This window comes from Podarcis gaigeae, assembly GCF_964106915.1.
Source record: "Podarcis gaigeae genome assembly, chromosome: 8".
NCBI lineage: Eukaryota > Metazoa > Chordata > Lepidosauria > Squamata > Lacertidae > Podarcis > Podarcis gaigeae.
The window spans coordinates 52,225,172-52,250,340 of record NC_139684.1 but is presented as its reverse complement, the minus strand read 5'-3'; the positions used below and the strand labels follow the sequence as shown (position 1 = coordinate 52,250,340).

Sequence of the window (25,169 nt, the reverse complement as noted above, 5' to 3'; positions counted from 1 at the left end):
TACCTGTATAGAAGCTGGTTTTTCCAATCGAAAACTGATATCTTTCTCAACAAGCAACAGGGCCCCATGGATGCAGCGAGGGACAGCATCCTGAAAGAGCAGAAACAGAGATTGGAGGAGCCCCTGCTGTTGGCTTTGGCTCTGGTCCAAAGTCTCGTCTGGTCTTATGAGCAGCTGGGCAAGGATCTTTTCTTGACTGTTTGCTTTGCACAGACTTTGCTCTGCCTTCCTACAAGCCATTCCTTTTTTTAAAGTGAAAGAGACAAATTTGATGGCCTGATGGGCACTGCCACCTGCTTGTTCTAACCGGGTTCCCCTGGTCACTCTTTGGGGTTGGGAAGAAGAGGAAAAGACAAAGGAGTTGGTAGCAAAGGCCTCACCTGCAGAACAGCTAAAGCTTTAAAGAGAGCTGGGACTGGAGAGCATCGACGGGCATCTACTAGGATGGTTAGGCCCAAAGCCTGGCACTCGGGCCTGGAAGTCAAAAAGAAGAGAATACTTCATTGCTGAGAATTCATACAAGCTATTCCAGAGCGCCCAACTCCAGACAATAGCCTCTCAGCAACAGCAACCCTAAACAGCCCTCAACACACTGGCCCTATTTCTTATACCACTAAGGCTGCTTCTAGACAGGTGGAACCTGGCACTACCCAATTATTGCCCTTCTCTTCCACGATACAAGTGGAATTGCAGTTGACTGTCCACACTGGTCCTCAGGGCTTTTATTTGAGGAAAGTTCATGGGGTGGGGGGGAGAGAACTACCGCAAAAGGGCACTTTAAAATCATTCATAAGGGCATTTTAATCTTCGTTTTAAACAACTGCACATTTAAAGAAATAAATAAAAGTACATTTAATTAAATGTCATTAAACATAGATTGTAATAGTAAATTATTGTAATTCTAAGGAAACTTAGAATTTAAAATTTAACTTAGCACATCAATATTATTATGATTATTATTATTATTTACAAAACCCCACCCAGCATAAATCTCTGGAACAGACCAACATAGTTTCCTGTGTCTAGTGGACAACAGCAAGCCAAGGATCATACTAATATGTACTGTCTACTCCATGAGAATTGCTCCTTGATAAGTATGTACAGGATTGCAGCCTGAATTGGTTAACTTTAAAGGTGCTAATAAGGGGCCCGATAAATTTTCAGACCCATGGGGGGAAAGTATTCCCCTTCCCCAACGTCTTCACTTCTACACATTTTCCCCAAAATATGGAATAAGGTGGAGAGATATTAACTGGGCTAAGACCTGGGAGATCAGATTTAAATTTCCACTGTTGAACCTTGAAGCAGTGAAACCTTTAACCTTACTGTCTTGTCAGCCTAACCTACCTCACAGGGTGGTGGTGGTGGTGGTAAGGATGATGATAATGATGATGATGATAACAACAACAACAACAGCAACAATAATAAAAATATACCCTACCCATCTGGTTGGGTTTCCCCAGCCACTCTGGGCGACTTCCAGAACATATAAAAGCATAATAAAATGTTAAAAACTTCCCTATGGGGAAATGGAGAATCTTGAGTGCAACCTTGAGCTCCTTGGGAGGAAATGAGGCAATTAATGTAATAAAGAAGATTTCTAGCCTGTCAACCCCTGGCCTGAGGGTAGTGCTTAGGCAAGGTCTGAAGTAATATAAAAACAAGTAAGTCTAAAAATCAAAGAAAAAAAAGAATCTGGGACACAACCAGGATTTTCTGGCCTGTGCACATTAGACTCTACATGCAAGCCTTTGGCAAATCCAGTGTGTGAGTTTCTGCTGGGACAGGCTTGCCTGGGTGGGCTGTTCAGGCACAGTGTCATCCATGCTCCTGTACTATGTACTGTATAGGCTTTACATACTATGTTCTCATTTGAACAGACCCTTGCAGCTTACTACTTTTTGTAATGCCATTTAAAATTTGACAAAGCACTTTAATATTTTTTATACTCTCAACTAACCAGTAAAGTAGGCCACAGTGCAATTTTAGCAAAACAACAAGAAGAACCGTACTTCCATCTTGAAGGTTAACTAAGTTGCTGTACTCAGGGCTTGATGGCCCCGATGCCTCCTGATTTTCAAAAGTACAGTATCTCTGCAAACAGCACACATGGCAAAGAAATGCAGCCTGCATAACGGGAAACACTAGAAGGCCTACTGGTGTGATACATATATTGTGCAGCAACATTTCTTCCTGCTCTGGTCACTCTCTCCTTCTTCCCTTCCTCAGTCATCCCACAAACCTGAGGACACTCCGTAAGTACAGGAGGAGGCGCATCAGCTCACTAGCATTGCAGTGTGGGTTTAGCCAAATTGTATTCCTCATTGTGATGATGACCACGGCATGTCCATACTTGTCTCTGGTGCCTGTGAATAAGGATGATTTGGTTAAATCTGGCTACGGGGCAGGAATTTCAGTTATGCTCTTTCCACGCACAGGAAGCCCTTGGGAAATGTTGGCCATAGGCCATTCGCCTGGACAGGTAAAATGCAGGCAGACACACAGACTTTATTCTAATGAGATAACCTGTGGCTCCTTATCCTTTTAGTGAACAAAACACCTAGGGGGTTTCAGCTTGGGCCTTTGATCCAAAAGGAAGTCTCTGTTGGAACCCCAACACAGAAGATTCCCTGGGCTCTCTTCTAAACAAGACTAACCTGACTTAGTGAGGTAGAAGGATGAAAGTGTGAAAGACGCTTGCTTTAAAAAAAGGCAGTTCACAGTTCTCTCCTTCTTTTACTTGGGTTGGGTGCTTTTATTTGCAGGATTTCCAGGCAAATGCAGTATGTGGAACACCATTTGAAAACTACTAGTAGTACTACCACCTAGTACTTAAGACTAGAGCCCAAAGACCGAAGAAATGGACTACTGGTTTATTATCCAGTTAGTTAGTTACATCTGTCTCTTGCCTTTCTACCAAATGTTGCTCAAGAAAGCTAACTACAATAAAATGCAAAAAAACCCAATAAAAACATAAAAACAGCTGAAGTAAATCATTAACAGAACTTCCCCTCAAACCTCCAAATTGTTCTTGCCTCCTGCTATTACTTTTCAATCACTCTTTAATATATTTTAAAATATACGGTATATATTCTGCCACCCTAAGGCACTGATTGGCTTAAACAAATACATGGTTATTTAACATAACATAAATAAAACCAATACAAGAACCTGCCTTCACCTGTTGCCTCAGCCCAGCAAGGGCCACCCAGTCTAGCAGCTGCTATTCTAAGCCTCAAGCCTCAGTTGGCTTTTCTCATCCCCACCTTTAAAAATGAGTCTTAAGCATGCAAAACCATATCCACTCATTCACTGAAGACCCACTCACGACTGCAACAGAGAAATGGACTTTCCCTAAATATTCAATGAATGAACAGAAGAATGAATGAATACCAAAAAACAAACACATTTTGAAAACCTGTATCCTAGAAGCAGAATTTGTTAACAAAGACAAATGCAAACCTGCATACCAGTAATTAGGTCCTTAGGGCAGAATTTGGCACCTGTGGACATACAATGAACAGAGTGCTGTCAATGAAGACCATACTCAAGCATTGGAATGGTCTTCTGAAAGCTCCATTTCCCCCCACATCTTCAAAACAAGCAAGCGATCTCAGCATGTGTTGGAGAGGCTACAGCACCAATGTGGGAAAGGGTTTGACAGTCAGCAACCATGCTTTGGGAAACCTGCTGTGTCAAGTCACATTGGCCCTGAGGCAAAGGCAGTGAGCAGCTCATAGCAGCCCCATCAGTGAAGGTAGTCTTGCCTCTTTCACCTTGAGATGGGCAATGTTTCGTGTCTGCTGTAAGCACTACAAGCCAAAGGAGCAGCATAGAATGATCTGGTCTATAAAGTAAACATTAAGCTTCACTCAGGCACACACACAACCCTTCTCCACCTGCTGCCTTTTTGCAAAGGCAAAAGAATTTCAGCAACAGTCTATGAAGAGCCATGCTTATTACCTGGCAGGCAGGCAACTCCACTCCTAAGCACCTCCCAGTTTACATCCTTCACGGAAGTGGGGACAGTTTGTTGACTTCCACCAGATGGAACAAAGGGATATTCTTGGTGTGTGACCACTGCTGAGCCTTCTTCCCAGATAGATCCACGATCAGCTGGCACCAGCCTAACTTGGTCACCTCCTCTGCTGAATTCTTCTACCCATTTCAATGAGGCTTCTGTAAAAGAAAAAGTGATGCTAGAAGAATAGGTCTATCACCAACTTTGTGTTGGGTATTTGGCTGTGAAGCTTGGGTTATAAAAGTGTTGCTTTTTCCTCTTAAGGCCTCTTTTGCATAGGAGAATCAGGAGAAAAAGGAAGGGTTGGTTTGGCAGGTTTGCTTGCCTGCCTTCACTTTCACTGTGCAAACTACAGCCCATGCTGTCGCAGATGCACACAGAGACCCGTGTCACTGTTGCCAAATAAATTCAGAGAAAATTAGTTTATTTATTAAACTGCGACAGTTAAAAATAAAGCAAATATAATACACACATAAATAACCAATTATAGTGTGTTTAAAAGCCACTACTCCACACACCTGCTTATTCATAGCCATTGAACATCAGCCCAAAGAGGGGAGGGTAGTAACAGCTCCCATGGGAAATATACCAGCTGAGACCTAGAGAAACAACACAGGACCAAATTCAAGACAGGCAGGTTTCTAATCTGACTGCACCATTTTCCTGATCTAAATGCCCCCTAACTGAAGCTGTCCTTTAGGGGGATATAGGTGCCTAGGATAAAAGCAGCTTCAGGGTTGGGGAGGCAATTTAGATTGGAAAAACAGCACAGAAGGAAAGGGTTAAATGTCTCCTGTCCAAGTGCTAATCCCCATTTATCCAATTTGTGAGGCTCTATGTCTGCATTGACCTGAAACAATTGCCCCACCATCATGCACAAAAAATCTCAACAACTGGCAGAAAGCTGCTATCAGATCTCCGACATCTCATCTTGCCTCAAGAAGCAGCTACCAGGAAAAAAAGTTCTCTCAATGGCACAGCCGAGGCGGCACTCTCGACTGATCTTCCCTGTGGCAAGCGTAAAGCCTAAGAGTTTTCTTGGTCAAGAGCCACACCTTACATTGTGACCAGAAGACAATAAGAAGCTAAGATAGATGCTGGAGAACTGATGTAATTCATTCCTTGCTGTAACTGAGAAGGTGGGCTGCTGTGTGTTTTTGCCAAGTGAAGCTTCTGAATATATCACCATCTAGGGATGCCCAATATAGAGTGTGTTACAGTAGTTTGGCCTTGAGAGACTAAAAGAAGCTGAGCACCACCCATTATTATGTCATAACTACTTCTCTCCCCTAATGTACACATCCTGCTGCATGGAATGCAAACAGCAGTTGCTAGAGGTCTGGGGCAGCCAACCTTGGTGACAAACCATCTTGATGTTCTGCAGCTTCTGTCTCAGAGCCACTTCTGTTGTTTTTGGTACTCCATACCACTGCAGACCAGGACACACCATGTTACCCTCCTCCAGAATGCTAAAGAAGCATGGACCAGAAAGGAGTTTTCTCCCCATTCTTTGTTTTCAAGCCCACCTCCAGGAGTGGAAGGGGAAGAGGAAAGGGCCTGGGACAAGCTGCCTTTCAACAAGAAAAGGGGAGGTTTACAGCTATTTTGATTTTTAAAAATTACCTCAGATCTTTCTGACTCAGCAATATCCTTCAATGAATAACATTAAGGGGCATCTTTTATTGATAGCAAAGCTGCCAACAACTCAATTAAACACAATTTGTGTACATCTCAGCCAGATCCAAGTGAAGACTCGCAGGGAGCAAGCTTTCAGAGCCAAGCAGGGCAAGAAGTGCAACCCTGGCACCAAACACACACACACACACACACACACACACACACACACACACAGTCCCTCTCCAAAGTCTGCTGCTATAGGCCTGCTGTCTGCTGGTGTGGTGTGACATCTGGCCTCCACTCCAGGCCCTTGTGCCAAGGACCCACTTCCTCAAACAGCACCTCTGCACAGGTCTCATTCATTTCAAGGGAGTTTGCAAATTAGAGGAATGGCTCATAGTTCAGTGGGATAGCAACCAATTTGTCCACAGAAGGTCCAAAGGTTCTATCCCCGCTGGCTTCTCCAGGATGGGATATGAAAGACTCCTCTCTGAAACTCTGGAGAGCCACTGGAAGTCAGTGTAGACTGTACTAAGCTAGCTGGACAAATGGATTTGACTGAGTATAAGGCAACTTCCTATTTTTAATGTAAATCCAACTGGATTCTGCCCACATAGCCAACCCTGCTGGTGCAGCATATTTCTGAAGCCAACCACCAAGAAAGGACAGGGAGAAGGAGTCAGGAAGGAACAGACAGACAAATACACACCCAGGTTTCCAAAGCAGCCAGTTTTTGCCTTCCACAATACAGTGAGCATGCAAGATGTTCTAACCTGCTTGAAGCATTCATCAAGATCTTTACTTAAATGCTTCTTCAGGGAGGGAGCTTCATTTGCATTATGGATCATTTTGAAATGTTGTGTGTTAAGCAACAACTGTGTGGGCAGGTAGGCAGGCAGGCAGGCAGGCGATTCCTCTGACTCAGCTCCAGCATGTGCCAAGCGAGCAGGCAAACTCACTCACATGCGCTCCACAAGTGCACACCAAGCAAGGCCTGCTTCTTTTCATGTCACAACAACAAGGACATCCCTAATGGACTGCTTCCCTGCTCATCCTCTCATCCTTCTGTTTCCAACGCAGGTGACTTTTCCTAGCTGCTGCAGCAAAAATAAGCCATGATTTGGCTTTGCATGTTGTCTGGACCCAGGCTTATGATTTGTCTCACTCCATAGCACAAGTTGCAACCAAGTGGGTTTCTAGCTCACAGTCTGCCAGGGGGAGACAAACTACAAGCCTGGGTTCAGACAACATGCTAAGCCAAACCATGGTTTAGCTCAAGGTAGCAGGGCAGCAGCAGCAAGGCTGGAAGAGGAGCAAAGCTGCGACCTCATCTCTGGGAACCCTCATGCCTGCATATTCACACTTAGTTTAGATTAGTGTTATAAAAGCACTATAGAGGCCTATGTATATGCTGCACAAACACTCAAAAAATCAAATTCCTGCAACCAGAAAATTAAATTATGTATCCAGAAAAGTTTGCACACTTCAAATGTATGCAAATTGCTTATTTGCACAAAATGGACATAGGAAGAGTCCTGTTGGATCAGGCCGATGACCCGATGCCTGTAGGAAACTGGCAAGCAGGACCCTTCATGGAACACAAGGGCTAGAAATCTGTGTGGGTTTTTTTGCGGGGGTGTATGTCATTTTTTATGGAGGATGGGAAACTGAGAGTGGAAATTGGTAGGATTATTACTATTAATATTCAACCCACATTTAGTCCAAAAATGTCCTAGGATACGAGGATGCTAAAGCTCCTCCCTGGCGCAGGGAAGCATCAGAGGAGGCCTGACCTCTCAGCCTCCACCCCTTGCCTTCCTTGCATAAGAGTCACTTTGCCAGAAGAACAAACAAACCCACATTTCCCAAATTAATGACACAAATCCTACCTGTGACTACGTGGTCCCCATTTGAGACATTCCTGGTGCCGGCTTGTAACCTCGTTTTCACTGGTGCAGAGGGCAGAGGTGCTACTTGGCCCTCCTTATTGGGTTGGGGCTTGCCTGTCAAACATTCCACCTTTGGGGGGGTTTCCAACATCAAAGTGTTTGGTTTGCTTAGCAGGTATGGTACGTCCACCCAGCAAGCCACAGCTTCTTCTTTGTTACCCTGATTAGAAGCATCCTCTACTTGTGCATCTGTCTCCACTGAAGGGCTGCTGCAGCTGCTCCCCAATGTTTTTGCTGTTACCCCAGAACTGACAGGCAGAAAGGCACTCTCATCTTGCTGTTGAGAACAATCCACATTCTCTTGCCCAGCCTTTTGGAGCAGGTGTGCCTCTGTCTCCCCTTGGAGTGGCAAGGTGCTTCCAGACCTAGTCTGCTTCTCCTTCTCAGAGAGACTTTGCTTGGCTAAACATTGGAGGCTTTCCGCTCCATAAACACTGCTGCCCAACCCCACTAATGCCTCTGCTGGCCTTGGGCTCACCTTCTCCAACTGCTCAACTGGGTGATGGAGCTCCACCAGCCACTCAGAAGTGTGACCTGTGACTTCTACTGACAGTTCTTGTGGGAGGTGACTGTGTGCTGCCGCCCTCACATCAGAGAAGTGTTTTGGTGACAGTGACTTTGGCATGGGTGGGGAAAAGGCATTCTCCTGCAACCTTGGGCTGGAAGGGTCAGAGTCCTTGGCCAAATGTCCCAAATGAGGCTCAGGGAAGTTATCCTTCCCAGAACTCCCACAACCCTCCCTGGTGCCTATTCCTTGTGTGGCCTTCATGCCTAGCACACTAGAGCAATAGCCATGCTCAGAGACCCTGCTGCCATTTTCCAGCTTTGTGCTGCTACTCTGAGCTGTCTCTGTTATTTCAGAAGCCACAGCTGTCAGAGACCTACATTCAGCATCTTCTCCATCGTGGTAGCTGCACATTGCGTACCTCCAGTCAAGCTCATGTTCTGGCTGGGCCTGTCCCTTTACATCAGAAGGCTCCTTGGGATCAGAGCCAGCAGCAGGCCCTTCATAATTTTCTAATAGCAATTTGTCACTTTCTAGTTCATGAGCATCCTCCAAAAGATTCCTAGCATTACTGGCCTGGGTATCAGAGGGCTTTGCTGTGTCCAGATGCCCATGTGGCATTAATTCGACTGCTAAACCAACTCCATTTCTCAGGCTAGTGCTGCTGTCCTGACTGGCTGCAGGCTTGTCCTTTACTCTCATCCTCGGCTTAGTGCAGTAACTGAGGGAGACTGATTGAGGTCCAAATTTAGGCAGTGAAACATCTGTGAGCTCCACGTATTCCCCTTCCAGGTCACTTATAGAGTCTTCTCCAAGGCCTGGGCTCACACAGTCCATGCTGGCAGCTGCCCTCACAAGTTGCTCTGTTGTATTGGTCATGAAGAAGCTGTCTTCAGGTAAACTTGGCCCATTTAAAAGTTGGGACTCCACTTTAAGGGAGCTGCTTTGAGACGGCACCTCTGAAAAGGCCAAATCTGAAGGCTGTTCAGTCACTGGAACAGAACTTAGGCCACCATTCATTTTGGGGGGGCTTTCAATAAATTCTGGATTAACTATTCTGTCCCAGGGCACCCGGAATATTTTATCTTCTGTGCCTAGTAAGCAGTTTTCCAGTGCCATTCCCATCCGCTCCCTGTTGATGCCATTCAGCCATTCCACAGTGAAAATGGAAGTGTAGGAGACTTCAGGAACCACAAGCTCATCAACATTATGCTTGTCCTCGGCCAAACATTTCACAATGATTCGTGGGGACTTTTTCAAGTAAGGGACCACCTGCAGGTAAAAGTCTCCTGGTCTCAAGATTCGCCAGTCGAAGGAGCCAAGTTGAACTACAATCTTCTCATGGATGCAGAGGGGCCAGCCCTCATGCCGGAACAGCAATCCGCAATACTGGACCTGAAGGAAAATGATAATCCAGGTGAACTGACCGCAAGGAGGTTTTCAGAACAGACTACAGACATCCTAACAATGATATCATAGCTTTCTATTAACAGCAACACAAATGGAAACAGCCGGATGCTAGAAAAGTGGGGCTGGTCTTACATTGACTTTTGGCATGTGTGAGTGTGCACAACCCATTTTATTTCTATATAATACATGGCAAATTGTGATGAGAATATCTCAAAGATCCCCTGACTCACTAGTAAGATCTTCAGGTAATACCACCTTTCAATGTAGCTATTAGAGACCTTCACTGTGGTGCTACATTGTATACCTTCCTCCCCATATCTATCGATTTGTTGTTCTTCATATTTAAGCTTCTAAGAGCAATTAAATCTTGTTGAACGCTTTTTCTTTTTCAGTTTTGCAATGTTTATGTGGTTGCAGTCCTGGAGCATTTTAAAAAATGTCAGGCATTTCCATACTGCCCTTCAGAGCATCAATCCCAAGGGGAATGTTTAATTTACTTGTCATTTTTTTTTTGTTTTACTGTGATACTGTTTTAAAGGATGAGTCAGGGACCAGGGTCAAAAGGCAAAGCATCAATGCATCAATAAGCAAAAAGCTGCCCAATGAAGCATTTTGGTGGTAGCAACACCAAGGGGGAGGGGCTTTCCATTCTCCTGTTCACTTTGAATGTGGTTCTACAGCTTGAGAAAAGAGGATAGAAGGACGGTGGTGATCCTGAAGCCACAGAAAAGCTAGAACAGCCCCCAGGTCCTCCCCTGATTTGGATTTAGTCTGCCTACGCAACCCACGGCCCTCTGACTGACTGCGCACAAAAACAAGTCCCTTTGACTTCTATGGAAAGCTAATTTGGGTATGAAAACACGCTACGGCACGAGTCCCCCACAGAAGCAGCACTGCTAGGAGACAAGCTGGGACAGCCATCCCTGGGGACAGGTTTGGGTTCCATGAAGACCATGATAGGTTACAATCTTCCAGTTCTTCTATGTAAGTCCCACTGAAATGAATGTGCAGCAGTTGGGAGGGAAGGAAGAGCCACTCAGATGTTCCACATCATGCACCAGAGTCCTGGGCCAGATCTGGTTCCGTAAAGTCTGCACAAACCAGAGAGCCACAGTTGCTACTGGAGAAGGAGCCTCCTTAGCAGCTACTGAGTTCCGCAAATATTGTGACAGCAAAGGAGAACAGAGGCAAAACTTCTGATTGGGCAATCACTTGGCACCTTTCCATCAGAAACTTGACAGTCTGCTGCCTGCCAAGAGTAGGTGGGGGGAGGGAGCTGAAGGTGAGTAACTGTAGAATCCAGGCAAGAGAACACACCTCCTACAAGACACCCCACCCTTTTTGTTCTTGCATTAATATGCACCTATAACATGTGGCTAATGGAGGGCATGTTTTGTTGCTAATGTTCAGGCTGGACCCTCAAGCTAGGATGCCGGCATGGCAATGCAGCGGGGTTCGAAGGAGGTCACATGGTTACTGGCCTTCAACACTGATGCATTTGCATAAAACAAAATGTTTTTAAATCCGAAAAAACATTGTTTTTCTTAAGTAGGACAGTTACATAATTGTTCACTATGATAAATACATAACAAGTCAGAACATTTAAAGATTCCAAAATAATCACTGCTACTGGGAGGTGGGGGTGGAGATGGGGAATCCAGAGTATGCCTCACTGCCATGGGCAAGAGGGCACTGTCCCCTTAAGGATTCTTTGGCTACCCTTTGGCTACTTTCACCAGTGCATCTGGTGGCACTGCTCCCTGTCCCCCCCTCCTCCTTAGCTGAGTAGGAACCTAGGCATGAGCATCATGGCGGGTTCTCAGCTCCCACCTGCATCGCTAGCAGAATCTTCTGGGTCAATCTGGAGGCAGCATGATACTCACACAGGCATCCTGCTGAATGCACTGCAAGATGTGCTTGGCTGGAATCAGAAAGTCGATGAGGTAGTGCAGGCCGTCCCCACGGTATGTCTTCTCCACCACATCAAACACCTGGCACAGAACCGTGGCTGCTGTGACCTCGAATGGAGGGTAGAGTGCCGAGAGCGTACTCTGGATACAACTGTCCAGGGACTGGGAATCCTGCCAAGAGAAGGAGAGGAGGGCGTGAAGTGGCTCAGGAGGAGCAACAGGTGGAAACTGTGCCTGCCGGGACTCAGGTTGCTACTTGGCAGAGGACATCGACGTATCCACCCTCTTCATTTTTTGTGCCACCATTCTGAACCACCGCCATCCACCGAGCCCAGCTCCTCTACCGTGCAAATGAAGCGCTCACCTAGTCTCGACAGAGTGGCGGCAGACAGCTTACGCTGCAAAATCCTTCCCCTGACTGAGCAGGGGTGGGGCTGTTGCTAAACTATTATTATTGTAGATATCAGTGCGCAGGGTGTGCGTGTGTGAGAGAGAGAGTGAAAAAGAGAGACTAAAAGGGCTTATGAAGCTGCTGGTACGGCTTCCCAGGACTGCAGGCTTACAAGGTGTCCCCTGGTGGAAAAGGAAAATTCCCCTAAATTGGGGGTGGGAGGTATGGGGAAAAGAAGTGGCTAAAAGTGTTTAGTACAGTTTTCTCACAGTCACTCCAACTAGAAATGGGACTCCATAGCCAAGAGCTTTAGAAGAGCCATGATGACAGCATGGCAGAGCAAGAGGAAGGCCCGAACCATCATACCACCAGCACAAGCTGGGTTTGGGTTTCTAAAGCCAGCTAGAGTGTATCATAAAGAGTTTATATTATACTTCTGAACATTGTCCATGTTGTCCCCTGTTCTGCTCTCAACATACAGCACACTCTCTGCCAGCCCTAGCCTGGAGGTGCCCTCCCTGCCTTTGAAATCTGCAGCTGCCCACCTTTCTTTATGAGAAAGCCAGCTCTTGCTCGGGAATCTAATTTACATAATTTTTAAATAGCTCTTTTAAAAGTTAATATCAGTGATTTTTTTGTTTTACTCTTTTCGTAAACCTCTTTAAGGTTGCTTTGCTCCAATCAAGTGGTAAATAAATTTTATGATATAAATGTGCAAAAACATTTAAGCATTTAATAAATTACTATTTTAAACATGAGATTGTGTTGCTTCTTTTAATTGCATTATTAGCATTTACTGGAATCTAGGGTAGGCTATTTAAGCAAGAATTAGCAGAACATACTGTATTATTATTATTATTATTATTATTATTATTATTATTATTATTAAAATTCACACACCCTTCATCATAAGACCTCAGGGTGGTTCACAGAATAAAATACAAGATAAAAACACAACTAAATAATTAAAACAAAACAGCAAAACAATAAGCCTTCTTCCCACATTATAAGGAAACAAAGCTAAAGGAGAGGGTAGTCTGGGCCAAACCCCCTTCAGGTTTCTGGGAGACTGCATCACTTACCCACTTTTCAACTACCACAAAGAATAGGAACTCTAACTCCAGATTAGGGGAGCCCCAATATGTATCCACATTCTGAACATTGAGAAAATTGTGGCCTTTTTGACTTAAAATGGAAGCAAAAGGTACAGTAGCATCTACGCACATGCTCAGAAGACATAAGATTGGCCTCCTGGGAGTGATCTTTGTAGCAGGGTAGGCCGCAGGCTCAAGGGCCAACCTCCCTTCTTGCAAGGGTGGCTTCCTTCACTGTGACACCAGTGCCAAAGAGACCAAAAGGCAGGATCCTGCAGTCTCAGCAGTTCTGCTCGCTGCCAAAACGAATACATCTGACAACAATTAACTTGTCATCTCCAAATGAATTCAGATGAACCACCCATTCTGCAGAATGTGCTTCAAGCACAGAGAGTGTCCCTTTCCTCAACATCTGAGGCTAAGTCACACTTTTATTTTAAAGGTGTTAAATCTCTGAATTTACCAAATCAGGGAAAGCCTTTAAGTCTATCGGTCCCTCCAAAGTGACAATGCTGGAGACTTTCATGCAGCTCAGTCTATCCTACTTTATCCTCTCCCTATCAAAGTGTGAGTCACTTTGAGTTGCCTTGGGCAAATTATAGCAACTAACAAGTATAATAAATATAACAAATATAATCAATCATCAATAATAAAATGATTTCACATAATTTGTTGTGAAGATGAAATGCAGGTGCGGGGAGGACCCTAAATTCCTTAGAAGAAAAACAGGATATAAATATAATAAATGCAATGCAATTAAATGAAAGCAAGGTGATAAAAGTTACCATGTGCAAACTTTCTTCCTCAGAAAGAACTTAACAAGAGATCCTGGGCTGCAAGTGTGAACTATTGCCTCTGCCAGAAATTAGCAGCTGTTGTTCCTGGGACTTTCTGCTTTTTCTAACCATGCCCAGCAGTCTCTTTCAAAGACCAGCTGCCTAATAAAGCAGAGACCCCGGTTCTGAAATTAGGTGGGATCTCTTAGCACGTACAGTGGAGAAGGTGGGCTAGCTTGTACTAGAAAGGAGAACACAACTTTTCTTAGTTACCCTGGCAGCCATCACTCACCTATTTGCAAAGCACAGCTATGTTATAGCCATTGCATGCAAAGAGCAGACAAATCACAAAAAATCTGAACACTATAAAGAAGCAGGTTACAATGCATCACATGACTTGTTACTGGATCCATTTTCCTTTACATCTGAAGTAGACTGAGGTGTGCCTGAATCTTTCTGAGTTGCTCAGCGCTCACCATATTATACTACAACCAAGATACCACGATTGGACTACCCCACAGAAAATTAGTGAGGCTCACCGGTCCACAAAATGGGGACGCACGAGAAAAGTCTGTCACAAAATGGGGGTGAAGTCTGACATAAACAGCTGGCAATTGCTGGCATCATTTTCTGCTGATAGCAGATCACTCTTTGGAAATGGTTTAATTGCTTGCCATAGGTTTTCCTATGAGGGGAAAGATTCTCAGATATGAGGCAAGAGGCAGAAATGTGGAGCTGGGCTCACAGAGGGGAAGATGAGGCTGGTCTTCTCAAGTCTCACCTTCTTCTCTCCCTGGTCCAGCTGAGTCTCTGGGGCCACCCAAACAGTGAAGCCAGCAGGCCTCTCCTTGGCCTATTGGACAGGGCCTCTTGGCAGGCAAGATGGAGGAGGGCAAACCGTCCTGGCTCACTCCTTGCCACCACCAGCAGGCCCTTCACGCTGCCTGCCCTACAGAGTGGCACAGGGCACAGAGGAAATTGTCCTCGCAGCAACTTAACAGAGGTCTCCCCTCCCCTCAGGGGGAAACATGGAGGGCGCTGCTGCCTGGGGTGGGGCACTTGGGTATCGGCATCTACTGAATCAGCCACCCCACAGACAAGATGCCTCGCTCATTAAGGAGCAGTCACTGACCCCCAACACACACCCCTTTGCAAAGCCCAAAGTGCCTGCCTCCCTCCCTTCTTGATGGGCCTTCAGGGGTGTATTCCAGTGAAGATTCCGCGCCAAGAATCTCTGCGTTTAGTACTCCAATTACATTATATAACTGTGCATCGATGTATACAATTTATTCTGACAGCCATAATTTGCAAAACATAGGGTGAACATTTTGACAAGAAATAAGGTGATGGGGAATGATGAAGTCAGATGCAGTACAGCAAAATATCCCACACAAAAAAATCAAATCAGTTTTCCTGCTTGGTTGCAGCCTAGGATCATGGCAATCATGAGTCACTGCTTTTTCCATTTTTATTATTTTTTAAATCTCACACTGAGAAAAATGCAAGACACCAACCCAATGTCTCTTACATATATAATTCAAAATACTTGACAACATTTTGTTGTCCTCACTTGTATGTACTAATTTTTTAATTTAGAAAATTTATAGACCACTTGATAAAAAAAAAAGATCATCCAAGTCTGGAAATCTTGCTGTTATTCCCCTGCCCTAGAAGCGCACCCAAACTATATTCTGTTCTTTCCTAGGCACTGAATTTGTACCGTTAAAACCAGGGCCTCAGGTGCCATAATGTCTTGGGCCAGCCCTGGTTAAGACTGCCATAGTAAAAGTTTACTTAGGAAGCACCTCTGTTATCTGGCCGCAAATGCAAGCCAAGGCAGCATCCCCAGTGAGGAAATGTACAATGCAATAGGAGATTTCTTACACGTTTGGGTGTGTGTCTTTCACCCAATATGTGTTCTTTCCCATTAATAATGTCACTGGCCTGCGAGTTTTATCATTATTTTTACTGTGTTTAATCTATTGCTCCTGACAAAGGAGACGCCTCTGAAATATATTGAGCTAAATAAACAGCTGATCAACAAAAGCACCAGATCTTGCCTCCTTTTATTTTCATGACCTTCACTGCCAACATCCTAGTATTCCAGGGGTCTTTATGACACTTGCTCCAAAAAAGCATTTAAGCCATGGGTAGGCAAACTAAGGCCTGGGGGCCAGATCCGGCCCAATCGCCTTCTAAATCCGGCCTGCAGACGGTCCGGGAATCAGCGTTTTTTACATGCATAGAATATGTCATATTTAAAATGCATCTCTGGGTTATTTGTGGGGCATAGGAATTTGCTCATTTCTCTCCCCCCCCCTTCAAAATATAGTCTGGCCCACCACAAGGTCTGAGGGAGAGTGGACCGGCCCCCTGCTGAAAAAGTTTGCTGACTCCTGATTAAAGCATTCCTGAAAACTAATGAATACCGATATGTTCCCATGGATTTATTTTCAGTATTAGAGCACCTGCTTGCTATGCAGAAGGGCCAAAGCTCAGTCCTTAGAACTAGTGAAAAGATTGCAGGAGAAGCATTCTGAGAGGGTCACAAATCTTGTTGAGTGGCTGCCAGTCAAAGTAGACAGTAGTCCCACACGACATAGAGCAATGATGTGGCTCAGCGTTACACAGCTTTGTGTGTGTGTGTGTGTGTGTGAGAGAGAGAGAGAGAGAGAGAGAGAGAGAGAGAGAGAGAGAGGCCTCTTCTGCAAGCGAGGCCGTTCCCTCCAGTAACAGCCCACTCTGAGACCTATTCGAACAGCAACAACCTCACATGCCCCTTCATTTCCATGTAGATCAAAGAAGGGTGGAGACTTTAAACAACTTGTAAAAGACGCCTTTGTGCAGAAAGGGACGTGTGCCAAAATATGGGCGTTTATGAAGCACAAGCACACAAAGGGGAACATATCCCCAGGCGTTTCTCCCTGATCTATTAATCAGCCTAGCATACCAGCCTTGGAAAGTGTAAGGAAAACCTCAGTTAAAAAAATGAGATGTGTTCCCGTAGATGGTCCAGTGAACAAAGAATTGACAGCCATCAACCAACTACTGAGATACCGGTAAAAGCTCTCTGATTTTGCAGATCTAGAAGGATCTCAACTAGATCCTTCTGGCATTTCCTTGGCATTTCCTACTAGAAAATGGGGGGATTGGGGGGGAGAAAACCTTAACTTTTCCATCCCCACTTTCGCCCATTCTCTCTCACTGTTGGGATCAAACTACAAGTTCCACTTATTGTGTGGCAAATTGGGTGCTTCTGCCCTTCATTTTCCGTCATGCGCTCTGCAGATTTGTTGCATTCCACCTTTGGAATTCATATTGTGTTCATGGCCAAATGCCCAGTCATACTTGTCCCATTGAGATCCTGCATGCTATCCCAGGAGTACGTTCATCACCCACTACATGAAAGGCAAGTAGGGCACAGACTGGCTCAGATGCCACTGGGCACAGGAAGCCAAGAACCCTCCTTGCCCGCCAGGCTTAATTCCAGGTTGTGGGAGGCCCCCAGCAACATGCCAATGGGAGCGGGCGCTCTCATATTTTTCACAAACACCCTCAATTGCCTTTAATTTGTTCCTATTTTTCTTGTGCAGCAGGTTGTTTAATACTAGTTTCCTGTTTTTAGCCAGCTCAAGCGTGCACATAAGGGGTGACAGAAAAATTATGAGGAATGATTTTGTCTGCAAAGAGTAAACTCATAATTAAAAACATTAGAAGAGCTCATCTAGTCAAGCACCTAATTCTCACCGTAGCCAGCCAAATGCCCCAAGGGAGGCCCATAAGCAAACAGGACTTGAGTGCAACAGCAGGGCCCTCCCCACCTGGGATTCCCTGCTCCGTAACTGTTTGGCCATGATATCATTATCAGAGTGTGGACTTTCTCCAGTATTTCCCAGGATCTACCAGATAAAAGAAATACGGTTTATTCTCTGGAAAGAACTGAGTCTGGGGCATTCTCATACAAAAGTGCTGGGGAGTGGAAAGTATTATTATTGCCTTCATCATCATTAAAAGGTGGCTAAGGTTGTCAACTTTTTACTGCCTGGCTCCTGTGCCTTGAACAACAACTCGACACATTGACATTCAAGCTTATGTCCACATTCCCCTTTACTGGGCACTCATTAACTTTCCAGTGCTGGGTTTTTAGTCAGAAGACATCATCAAAAATGCAAATGAATATTGTACTTCCTTATAAGATACTACTGCCTGATGCCGTTGCTTCTCAAAACCAGCTTCACACTGATTGGAGCCCTTAAGCTATTCCTAATTAGTCTCTAGACAAGGTGTGGGCAGCTATGCATCAGAGAAAGACGTCCACACCCCTATCAGTGTGCTTTAAGGCAGTAATATGAACACACCCTTCGTGGGTGAATCTTCTGGTAAGGGAGGGAGAAGCTGCACATGCCTGATTTCACTGTGTCGAGCCTACTGTTTAAGCACAAGAGCAAGATCAGTAAAAAGGGGGCAATCTTCAGCAAGCCCCCATCTCCCAGAAACCTCGTGTCATCTTTATTCTTAATAATTCATCTCACAGTGGGGTTCTTCTCATCTCCCTCTGCCCAGGTTCTAAGCCAGACAGAGCCTTAATGGGATTTTTATTTTTAATTACAACAGAGCTAGCCAAGCCCTGCAAGGATTCACTGTGCCTTCCAGATGTTGTTCCAGCACTCCAATTCCTAGCAACCCCAGCAGCCAGCATAGATTAAAGTCAGGGATGGTGGGACTTCGAGCCCAAGAACATTTGGTGTGGGTGAGTGAGCACCCAGTTGGCAAAGGCAACTGCTGCAGGCTTCAGCTTGACTTCCTTGCTTGGATCTTGACCTTGGCCAGTGTACTCTCATGAGGCCCAAGAAGATGATGCATGTGGTGGCATAAGATCTATCTCTGGCAGAACTCTGCCCAGCCTGGCAGAGACTTTTTATGCCGTGATGCCCACAATAGGAGTGCTTTGCTCTCTCCTAGGGAAAAGGACAAAATGCCCCTTGAATCTCTCCTGCAGAAAAAGTTCCTGCCCTTCCTGTTTTATGGTGAAGTCAGCATCCCTTTGCTGGACATTCCCACATGACTCAGGCTGGTCATTGCCTGTTACATGATGCCATAATCAGCTGGTGAGAAGGAGAGTAGGAGCCTAAACTCCAGGGAGGGAGAACAGTGGGAACACGTAAAGGTAAAGGTAAAGGTACCCCTGCCCGTAGGGGCCAGTCTTGACAGACTCTGGGGTTGTGCGCCCATCTCACTCAAGAGGCCAGGGGCCAGCGCTGTCCGAAGACACTTCCGGGTCACGTGGCCAGCGTGACATCGCTGCTCTGGTGAGCCAGAGCCGCACACGGAAACGCCGTTTACCTTCCCGCTGGTAAGCGGTCCCTATTTATCTACTTGCACCCGGAGGTGCTTTCGAACTGCTAGGTTGGCAGGCGCTGGGACCGAGCAACGGGAGCGCACCCCGCAGCGGGGATTCGAACCACCGACCTTTCGATCGGCAAGCCCTAGGCGCTGAGGCTTTAACCCACAGCGCCACCCGCATCCCGTGGGAACACGTACAGGCCCTCAATTCTGCTCCAGCAGTCTCCTCTCTACCTGCAGTCACATAGGACATCAGGCATGTGGCAGGTGAGCATGGTTTGGGGGGAAACAGCTTTGCGGGCAAAATCTGAACACCTGGCAGGTCAAGTATGGCCTGCAGACCAGAGGTTCCCGAGCCCTGGGTTACAAGGGAAGGAGCTCTGATGGCTACAGTTCTCTCTCCATCTCTCTCAAGAGAGCACCAGAAAGTTAGGAACATTGAACTTCCTAATCAAACACCTGACATATCTTATTCCCGCATCAAAGGCAGCTCTGTTGGGCAACTGTGGCTTCTAAGAAGGAGCAGAGCTGTCAGGGCCTAGAAGTCAGTCTCTCTGGAAGGAACACCCAAGGGTGGGGCTCACCTTTAAGAGTGCTGCTGGGTGCAGTTGGTGCCTATGGTTTACCACATGCCTCCCACATAACTTTCTGCCCAGATCTTAAGATCATCTTCAGAGGCCCATCTTTGCCACATTGCTTCTACAGTACCAGAGGGGCTTTTGAGGCCTTTCAGTGGCCCTCAAAGAGTTCTGTGATCGTCCCAGTATCAGGCTGAAGCCCTTTTAATCTACCCAAGCTTTTTAGATGCTGTTGATAAATGACTTTGCCTTACTTGCACTGACGTTAAGCAGTTTTCACATCTGCTGCTGCTCAGGTTATCCTACTTTCAAAGTTTTACTGTGCTGAATTGCTGCCTTAGGGAGCTTCCAGATGTGGACAGCTGAGCAGCACCTCATCATTGCTGTTCTGCTTTAAGCTGCAAGTGGAACAGCAACTCTGCTTCCAGACTTCTGAAATCCAGACAACATGCTGCAGCCAGGTGAGCAGTGTCTCATTCCCTGCCTTAAATACAGTATGAGGGTGTGGAGTGGGGAGATTGATATTAGTTTGGACAATGGGGGGCGTGCAGATGAGTTTACTATTCGCTCCACCTTGCTACATGACTGCCCCACCCTACTACAAGATGGGGGGGAAGAAACAGATATAAATTAAATACTATATCCATCTGTCATGGATGCTTTAGCTGAGATTCCTGCATTGCAGGGGTTGAACTAGATGACCCTTGGTGTCCCTTCCAACTCTGTAATTCTATGATTCTATATAAAAAGAAAGGGTTTAAGAATCAATTCCAAGACAGAAATGCATCATTGTGGCATGTTTTACCTGTTCAGCTCTAAAGAAAAACAGCAACAGAAGCTGAACAGGTAAAATATGACACAGGGATGTTTTGTTCACATCATGTAAATGGCTGTAAAATGTGAGTGAACACTGTGTGGCTAGTCCCCAGTAAATTCTTAGTGTGGAAACAGCGATAGTTTAATTTTTTGGAATTCCTAGCCACTCTGGAAAACCTTTCATGGTTGAAGAGTGATATGTAAACTTATGTAAATAAACAACAGTCCTGCCCTCCAGGCCTACTCTGCACCGTGCACCACAGTTACTGTACATGTACACCCAGCTTTCTCTGAGTCTTACCTGTTAAGTCAGGGATAGGCAGGAAGGCAAGTTATCCTCCATGCACATTTTAAACCCAGATCCAGCAACTATGGGAAAGGTTGCAGAAATATGCCCTGTGCATTTAAATCTATGCACTGCCCTCAAAGATGAGGAGGAAGCCACAGCAGTTCCTGCCCCTCCTTTGCCCTTCCCACAGCTGCTACTGCTGCAATAAGTAAATAGCAAAGGGGGGGGGATTCTCCCCCAGGCTAAGTTCCCCCACAGTCCAGTCTGTAAAATGAGATAAGGAAATGTTGAGACCTGGTCCCTCTTCTAAGCGTGGGTACCTGTTGCAGCACAGCACAGCATGGCTTAAAGGCCCAAGAGGAGCCCCCCCCCCCGCAACCTCTGGAGTGAGCTTTTGATTTATGCAATGCTTGAATTGGTAGGTCACAAACTGGACCCCTGTCAAGCGATAGGGCGGCCCTAAAAGCTCTGGAATGCTTTTCCAGTTCATGTGTCCCTCCCCTCCTCCCTCCATCTTCCCCCCCCCCCGCCCCCCGCCACCTCACTATGCAACCAAGACCTCACTTTTGCAGACATAAAAACCTGCCTTCAAGCAAGCGGAAAACTTCAAGAATTGCAGTTAGCCACTGAAATCAGCCCCATGTGCATCGTCATAATAAGCTCTCTCCTCTAGAGACTATCGGAAGGGCACCATCTAGTGGCAGCACTGCATTCAAAATTCTGACCGCACAGCTTGCATCAAAATCTTTGGGAAAGAGATATCCTGGCACTGCAGGGAGCCCCATCTGCCAGCACAAGCACATGCAGAGTCTTCCTGAGAGAAAGGAAGCAGGAGCCTGACAGGGCTACATATGGGTCTAGCCAAACCAAACTCCCTTATGCTAAGGAGGCAAAGGGGTTTCATTTCCTTGGTGCCTGCAGAGCTTACAGAACAGAAGGCTTAGATATCTTTCATAGCTGTCAACGTTCCCCTTTTTTAAAGGGAAATTCCCTTATTCCGAATAGGATTCTTCGCAAGAAAAGGGAAAAATTGACAGCTATGGATTTCTTCCCAGCAGTGACTCTGTAGTGTAGCTGGACTGGTGCAGTTGTGTGGGTGCAGCTTAGTTGCACAAACAGCTCACATGCCCCCAAAACCAGGGGAAGCCAATCACCTGCAGCAACAGGAACCTAAGCAACAGTCTTTGCCAACTTGGTGCCCTTCATATGTTTTGACTACAATTCCCATCAACCACAAAACATCTACAGATCTTATTATGGTTTGGCCTAATAGTTTTTTTAATAGGTTTTTTCCTCTTGTGGTCCAACAAAGCAACATTTTGTTTCTTATTATTATGTTATTATTTATCAGTTTTTACTGGGAGGCCTGCTGTTAGGCAGAATGTGGGGTGTAAATATTGCAAATAATTAAATCATGTCTGCCTTGATTAACCCCCAAGAGCAAGTGCCCACCCTCAAAACACCAGCCACCACAACCTGAATGCTCCCAAAGAGAAAGTACCACCCGCTGCACAAGAAAAATAGGAACCACTATGAAAAAGGTGAATTCCAAGCTTAGGGACGATTGGGAAAAGAACTGAAAATAAAACAGCTGATATCATAATGCCATTACACAAATTTATGGTGTGACCACATTTGCAATACTGTGTAAAATTCTGGTCGCTTCACCTCAAAAGGATATTGCTGAGTTTTTTTGGTTGCAGAAAATGGCAACCAAAATGACCAAGACGATAGAGAGATTCCTCTCTGAGGAAAGGTTGCAGTGTTTGAGCCTTTTTAGTTGACAGAAAAGACGAAGAAGAGGTGACGTGGTGGAGGCAAATAAAATTATGCATGGAGCGGAGAAAGTGGTTAGAGAAAAGTTTTTCTCCCTCTCTCATAACACTAAAAGAAAGTATTTCTTCATGCAATGAAGTTAAACTATAGAATGGCCCTTCCACAAGGATGACTAGAAAATGGGATTAGACAAATTCATTGGGAATAAGGCTTTCAACAGTTACTAGCCACAATGGCCACACTCTGGCTCCCCTGCCCAATGCAATATGCCTCTGAATCCCAGTTACTGAGAATCACAAGTGGGCAGGATGGTGTTGTGCTCAGATCCTGCTTGTGTGCTTCCCATAGGCATCTCTATGAGAACAGTCATTTATAAAGATGTTGGACAGGACAGGACAGAAGCCTGCAACACTTCACTCTACTTGTCACTTTTTTCCAGGGCACCATTTGTCTGCATACCAGGAGAAGGCATTTTGCCTAATGAATTTCAGTTTGTCCATCCGCCATGGAAGGCCAAGCGAAAAAGCCAGCAAGGCGAGAAGGTGCAGTTCCGCTTCCGAGGGTGGCCCCAGCATTCCACTGGGACTGGGACTCCAGTTCATGCATTTGAGCTCCGTGGGCGGAAAGAAAGGAGCACTTTGCAAGGGCAAAGTGATTTCCTTGTGAAGATTGGAGAGACGGGCAAAATGTGTGCAGGCCTCCCTGCAGACGCCTTTGCCCTGTGCTCAAAGGCCAAGCATTCCCAGGGAGCGGGATGACTGGGGCATTGTGCTCACGCCTTCAGTCCATATGGTGGGCATAGAGTTAAAGGGCTTCATTTTCTCATCCATGTCTGTGCTCTTGAAAGGGCACATTGGGGAAATGGAACAAAACAGCGTCCACCCCCTACCCTGCATTTCAGCAGCCTTGTGCTCGGATGGCAGGAGGCAATTAAAAATCATTTCGAATGAGCTCATTTGCTTCTTCTGCTTCTTGTACAAGGACCATTGTGGCCTTGGCTTGTGTCTCTGAAACCTCAAGATTTACTCAGCAGCGAACCTGGGTGAGGGTTCAGTCCCATTTCCTGCCCTGAGGAAGCTGACGTTTTTCAATAAAAGGAATATGAGAGGACGCCTGTGTGACAGTTTGATTCTGTCCATTTGTACATGAAATAGAGAATAGTGGTTTTCTGTCCCACTACAGGTGCTAACACTCAACAATGCAAGGATGACTGTGTCATCACAAACGGCTGCTGTTGTTCAGTGGGGTTATTTTGCATACATTTAAGATTAAACTGAATGTTCACAGTCTGCATACCTTTTGCATTTCTTTCCCATTTGATCTCCAGTTTTTACCATTTTATCTCAACACCCATCCCTGCCAGCTAAGACTCACCCTCCTTGACAAAATAGCCTCTGTTCCACGGATATTTACGCCATAATATAGTTGTTTGTCTTTAAGGTACTGCAAGCCTGTTAGTTATTTTTGCCAGGAGGAATGCAGAATAACTATGCAAAGTTAGTCCCTATTTTGTTTTAATTAGAGAGATGAGTTGTAGGCAAACACTGTGACCAGGATCCCACAGACAGCATGCAGATGCTGGAGAAAGCCTCCTGAGGCCAGGTTGCAGGCCAAGAAAAGGAGCTGCCTGCCACCCCCACTAGCACCAAGACCCCAAAGAAAAGGCAACCCAAAGTTCAAGAAGAAGCCCTCCTGCCCTGTGTCAAAGACCCTTTCCAGCCAGGACACACGCAAAATCAGAGACAAGACACTGAGGTGGGAGGTCTTTTTCAGTCCATGCAGACTTGTTTCTCTGTTCCAACTGAGCAGGGACACAAGAAATCCAGGCTAGGAATTGGTTGCTATAAGTAAAAATTATTCTCTGTGGGGAGCGGGGTCGAAAGATTTGTTTGCATTTTGATGAGAAACTACCTAACTTGTACTTTGCAAACCAATACACAGACTGAGACACAACTATCCTTCCACATTCCCTTCAGAAGCTGCCTTGTATTGAGTCAGTGCATTTACCCATCTAGATTAGTGTAGTTGACACTGACTGGCAGCAGCAGCAGCTCTCCAGGGTTTTACAGACAGGGAGCTTTAGGCACTGTGCTACTATTATTATTATAATTATTATATATTTATTTATACCCTGCCTTTTTCCCTGCTGGGGACTCACGATGAAAACGATGGCCCTCCTTTGCTAGGATGGATGGCTGAGGACAGGAGCAGACGGAGGGTCTCAAGACCCCCTCCTCCTTCTTAGTACAGACAGGCAAGTAAACAGGGTCAGCTGCTCAAATTCCCTGGGAATGGAGGAAATCTCATTAAAGAATTCTGGAAAGCCTAACCTCAAACTATATATATCGCTCTATCGTGTTTGGTTCTCTGTGTTTATGCAGAATGAATAAATGCACATGTTATTTGTTTATTGGCTGAAACTATAGCAATTTTTTTTCAACTTTTAAAATCTCATTATTAGTTCAGCAGCAGCAGGTGCTGAATGACTGAAGTTTTTCACTTGCTTGTGCTGAAATATTACTTGGCACCTTTCAGCTTCAAACTGGTGGCTGTGTACATGGGGTCCTGCACCCTTTATCGTTACCAGGTAGCAGACCTGGTGGCCTGCCTCAGGGGTCACAGTTTGGGGAGGTTTTGAACCTGGGACTCCAAAACTTTAACAATTACTGCATCCTACAATGGAACACATTTCTG

General features: G+C 45.6%; 1 protein-coding gene and 1 long non-coding RNA gene across 8 annotated transcripts in view; one reads left to right on the top strand and one right to left on the bottom strand.

Annotated features, from left to right (window-relative positions):
• Window positions 1-25,169, bottom strand: part of PLEKHG4 (pleckstrin homology and RhoGEF domain containing G4) — a 60,547-nt gene that overhangs the window by 23,780 nt on the left and 11,598 nt on the right. For 3 of the 7 annotated variants that reach the window (XM_083754645.1, XM_083754640.1, XM_083754644.1), the window contains exons 2-7: window positions 11,386-11,583; window positions 7,528-9,487; window positions 3,964-4,179; window positions 2,243-2,366; window positions 381-474; window positions 4-90 (exon numbers count right to left, since the gene is read on the bottom strand). In XM_083754645.1, coding sequence (XP_083610771.1) covers window positions 4-90; window positions 381-474; window positions 2,243-2,366; window positions 3,964-4,179; window positions 7,528-9,217 — 2,211 coding nt within the window. In that variant the 5' untranslated portion in view covers window positions 9,218-9,487; window positions 11,386-11,583. Of the gene's footprint in view, window positions 1-3; window positions 91-380; window positions 475-2,242; window positions 2,367-3,963; window positions 4,180-7,527; window positions 9,488-11,385; window positions 11,584-11,776; window positions 11,894-13,027; window positions 13,058-13,682; window positions 13,836-14,454; window positions 14,789-25,169 lie in introns of those variants that run through there. The other 4 variants (XM_083754641.1, XM_083754642.1, XM_083754639.1 and 1 more) reach the window with 4 other exon arrangements.
• On the top strand, window positions 19,573-23,768 carry LOC310850187. The gene is made up of 2 exons (XR_014567257.1): window positions 19,573-20,055; window positions 22,915-23,768. It is a non-coding gene; the product is annotated as an uncharacterized lncRNA (long non-coding RNA).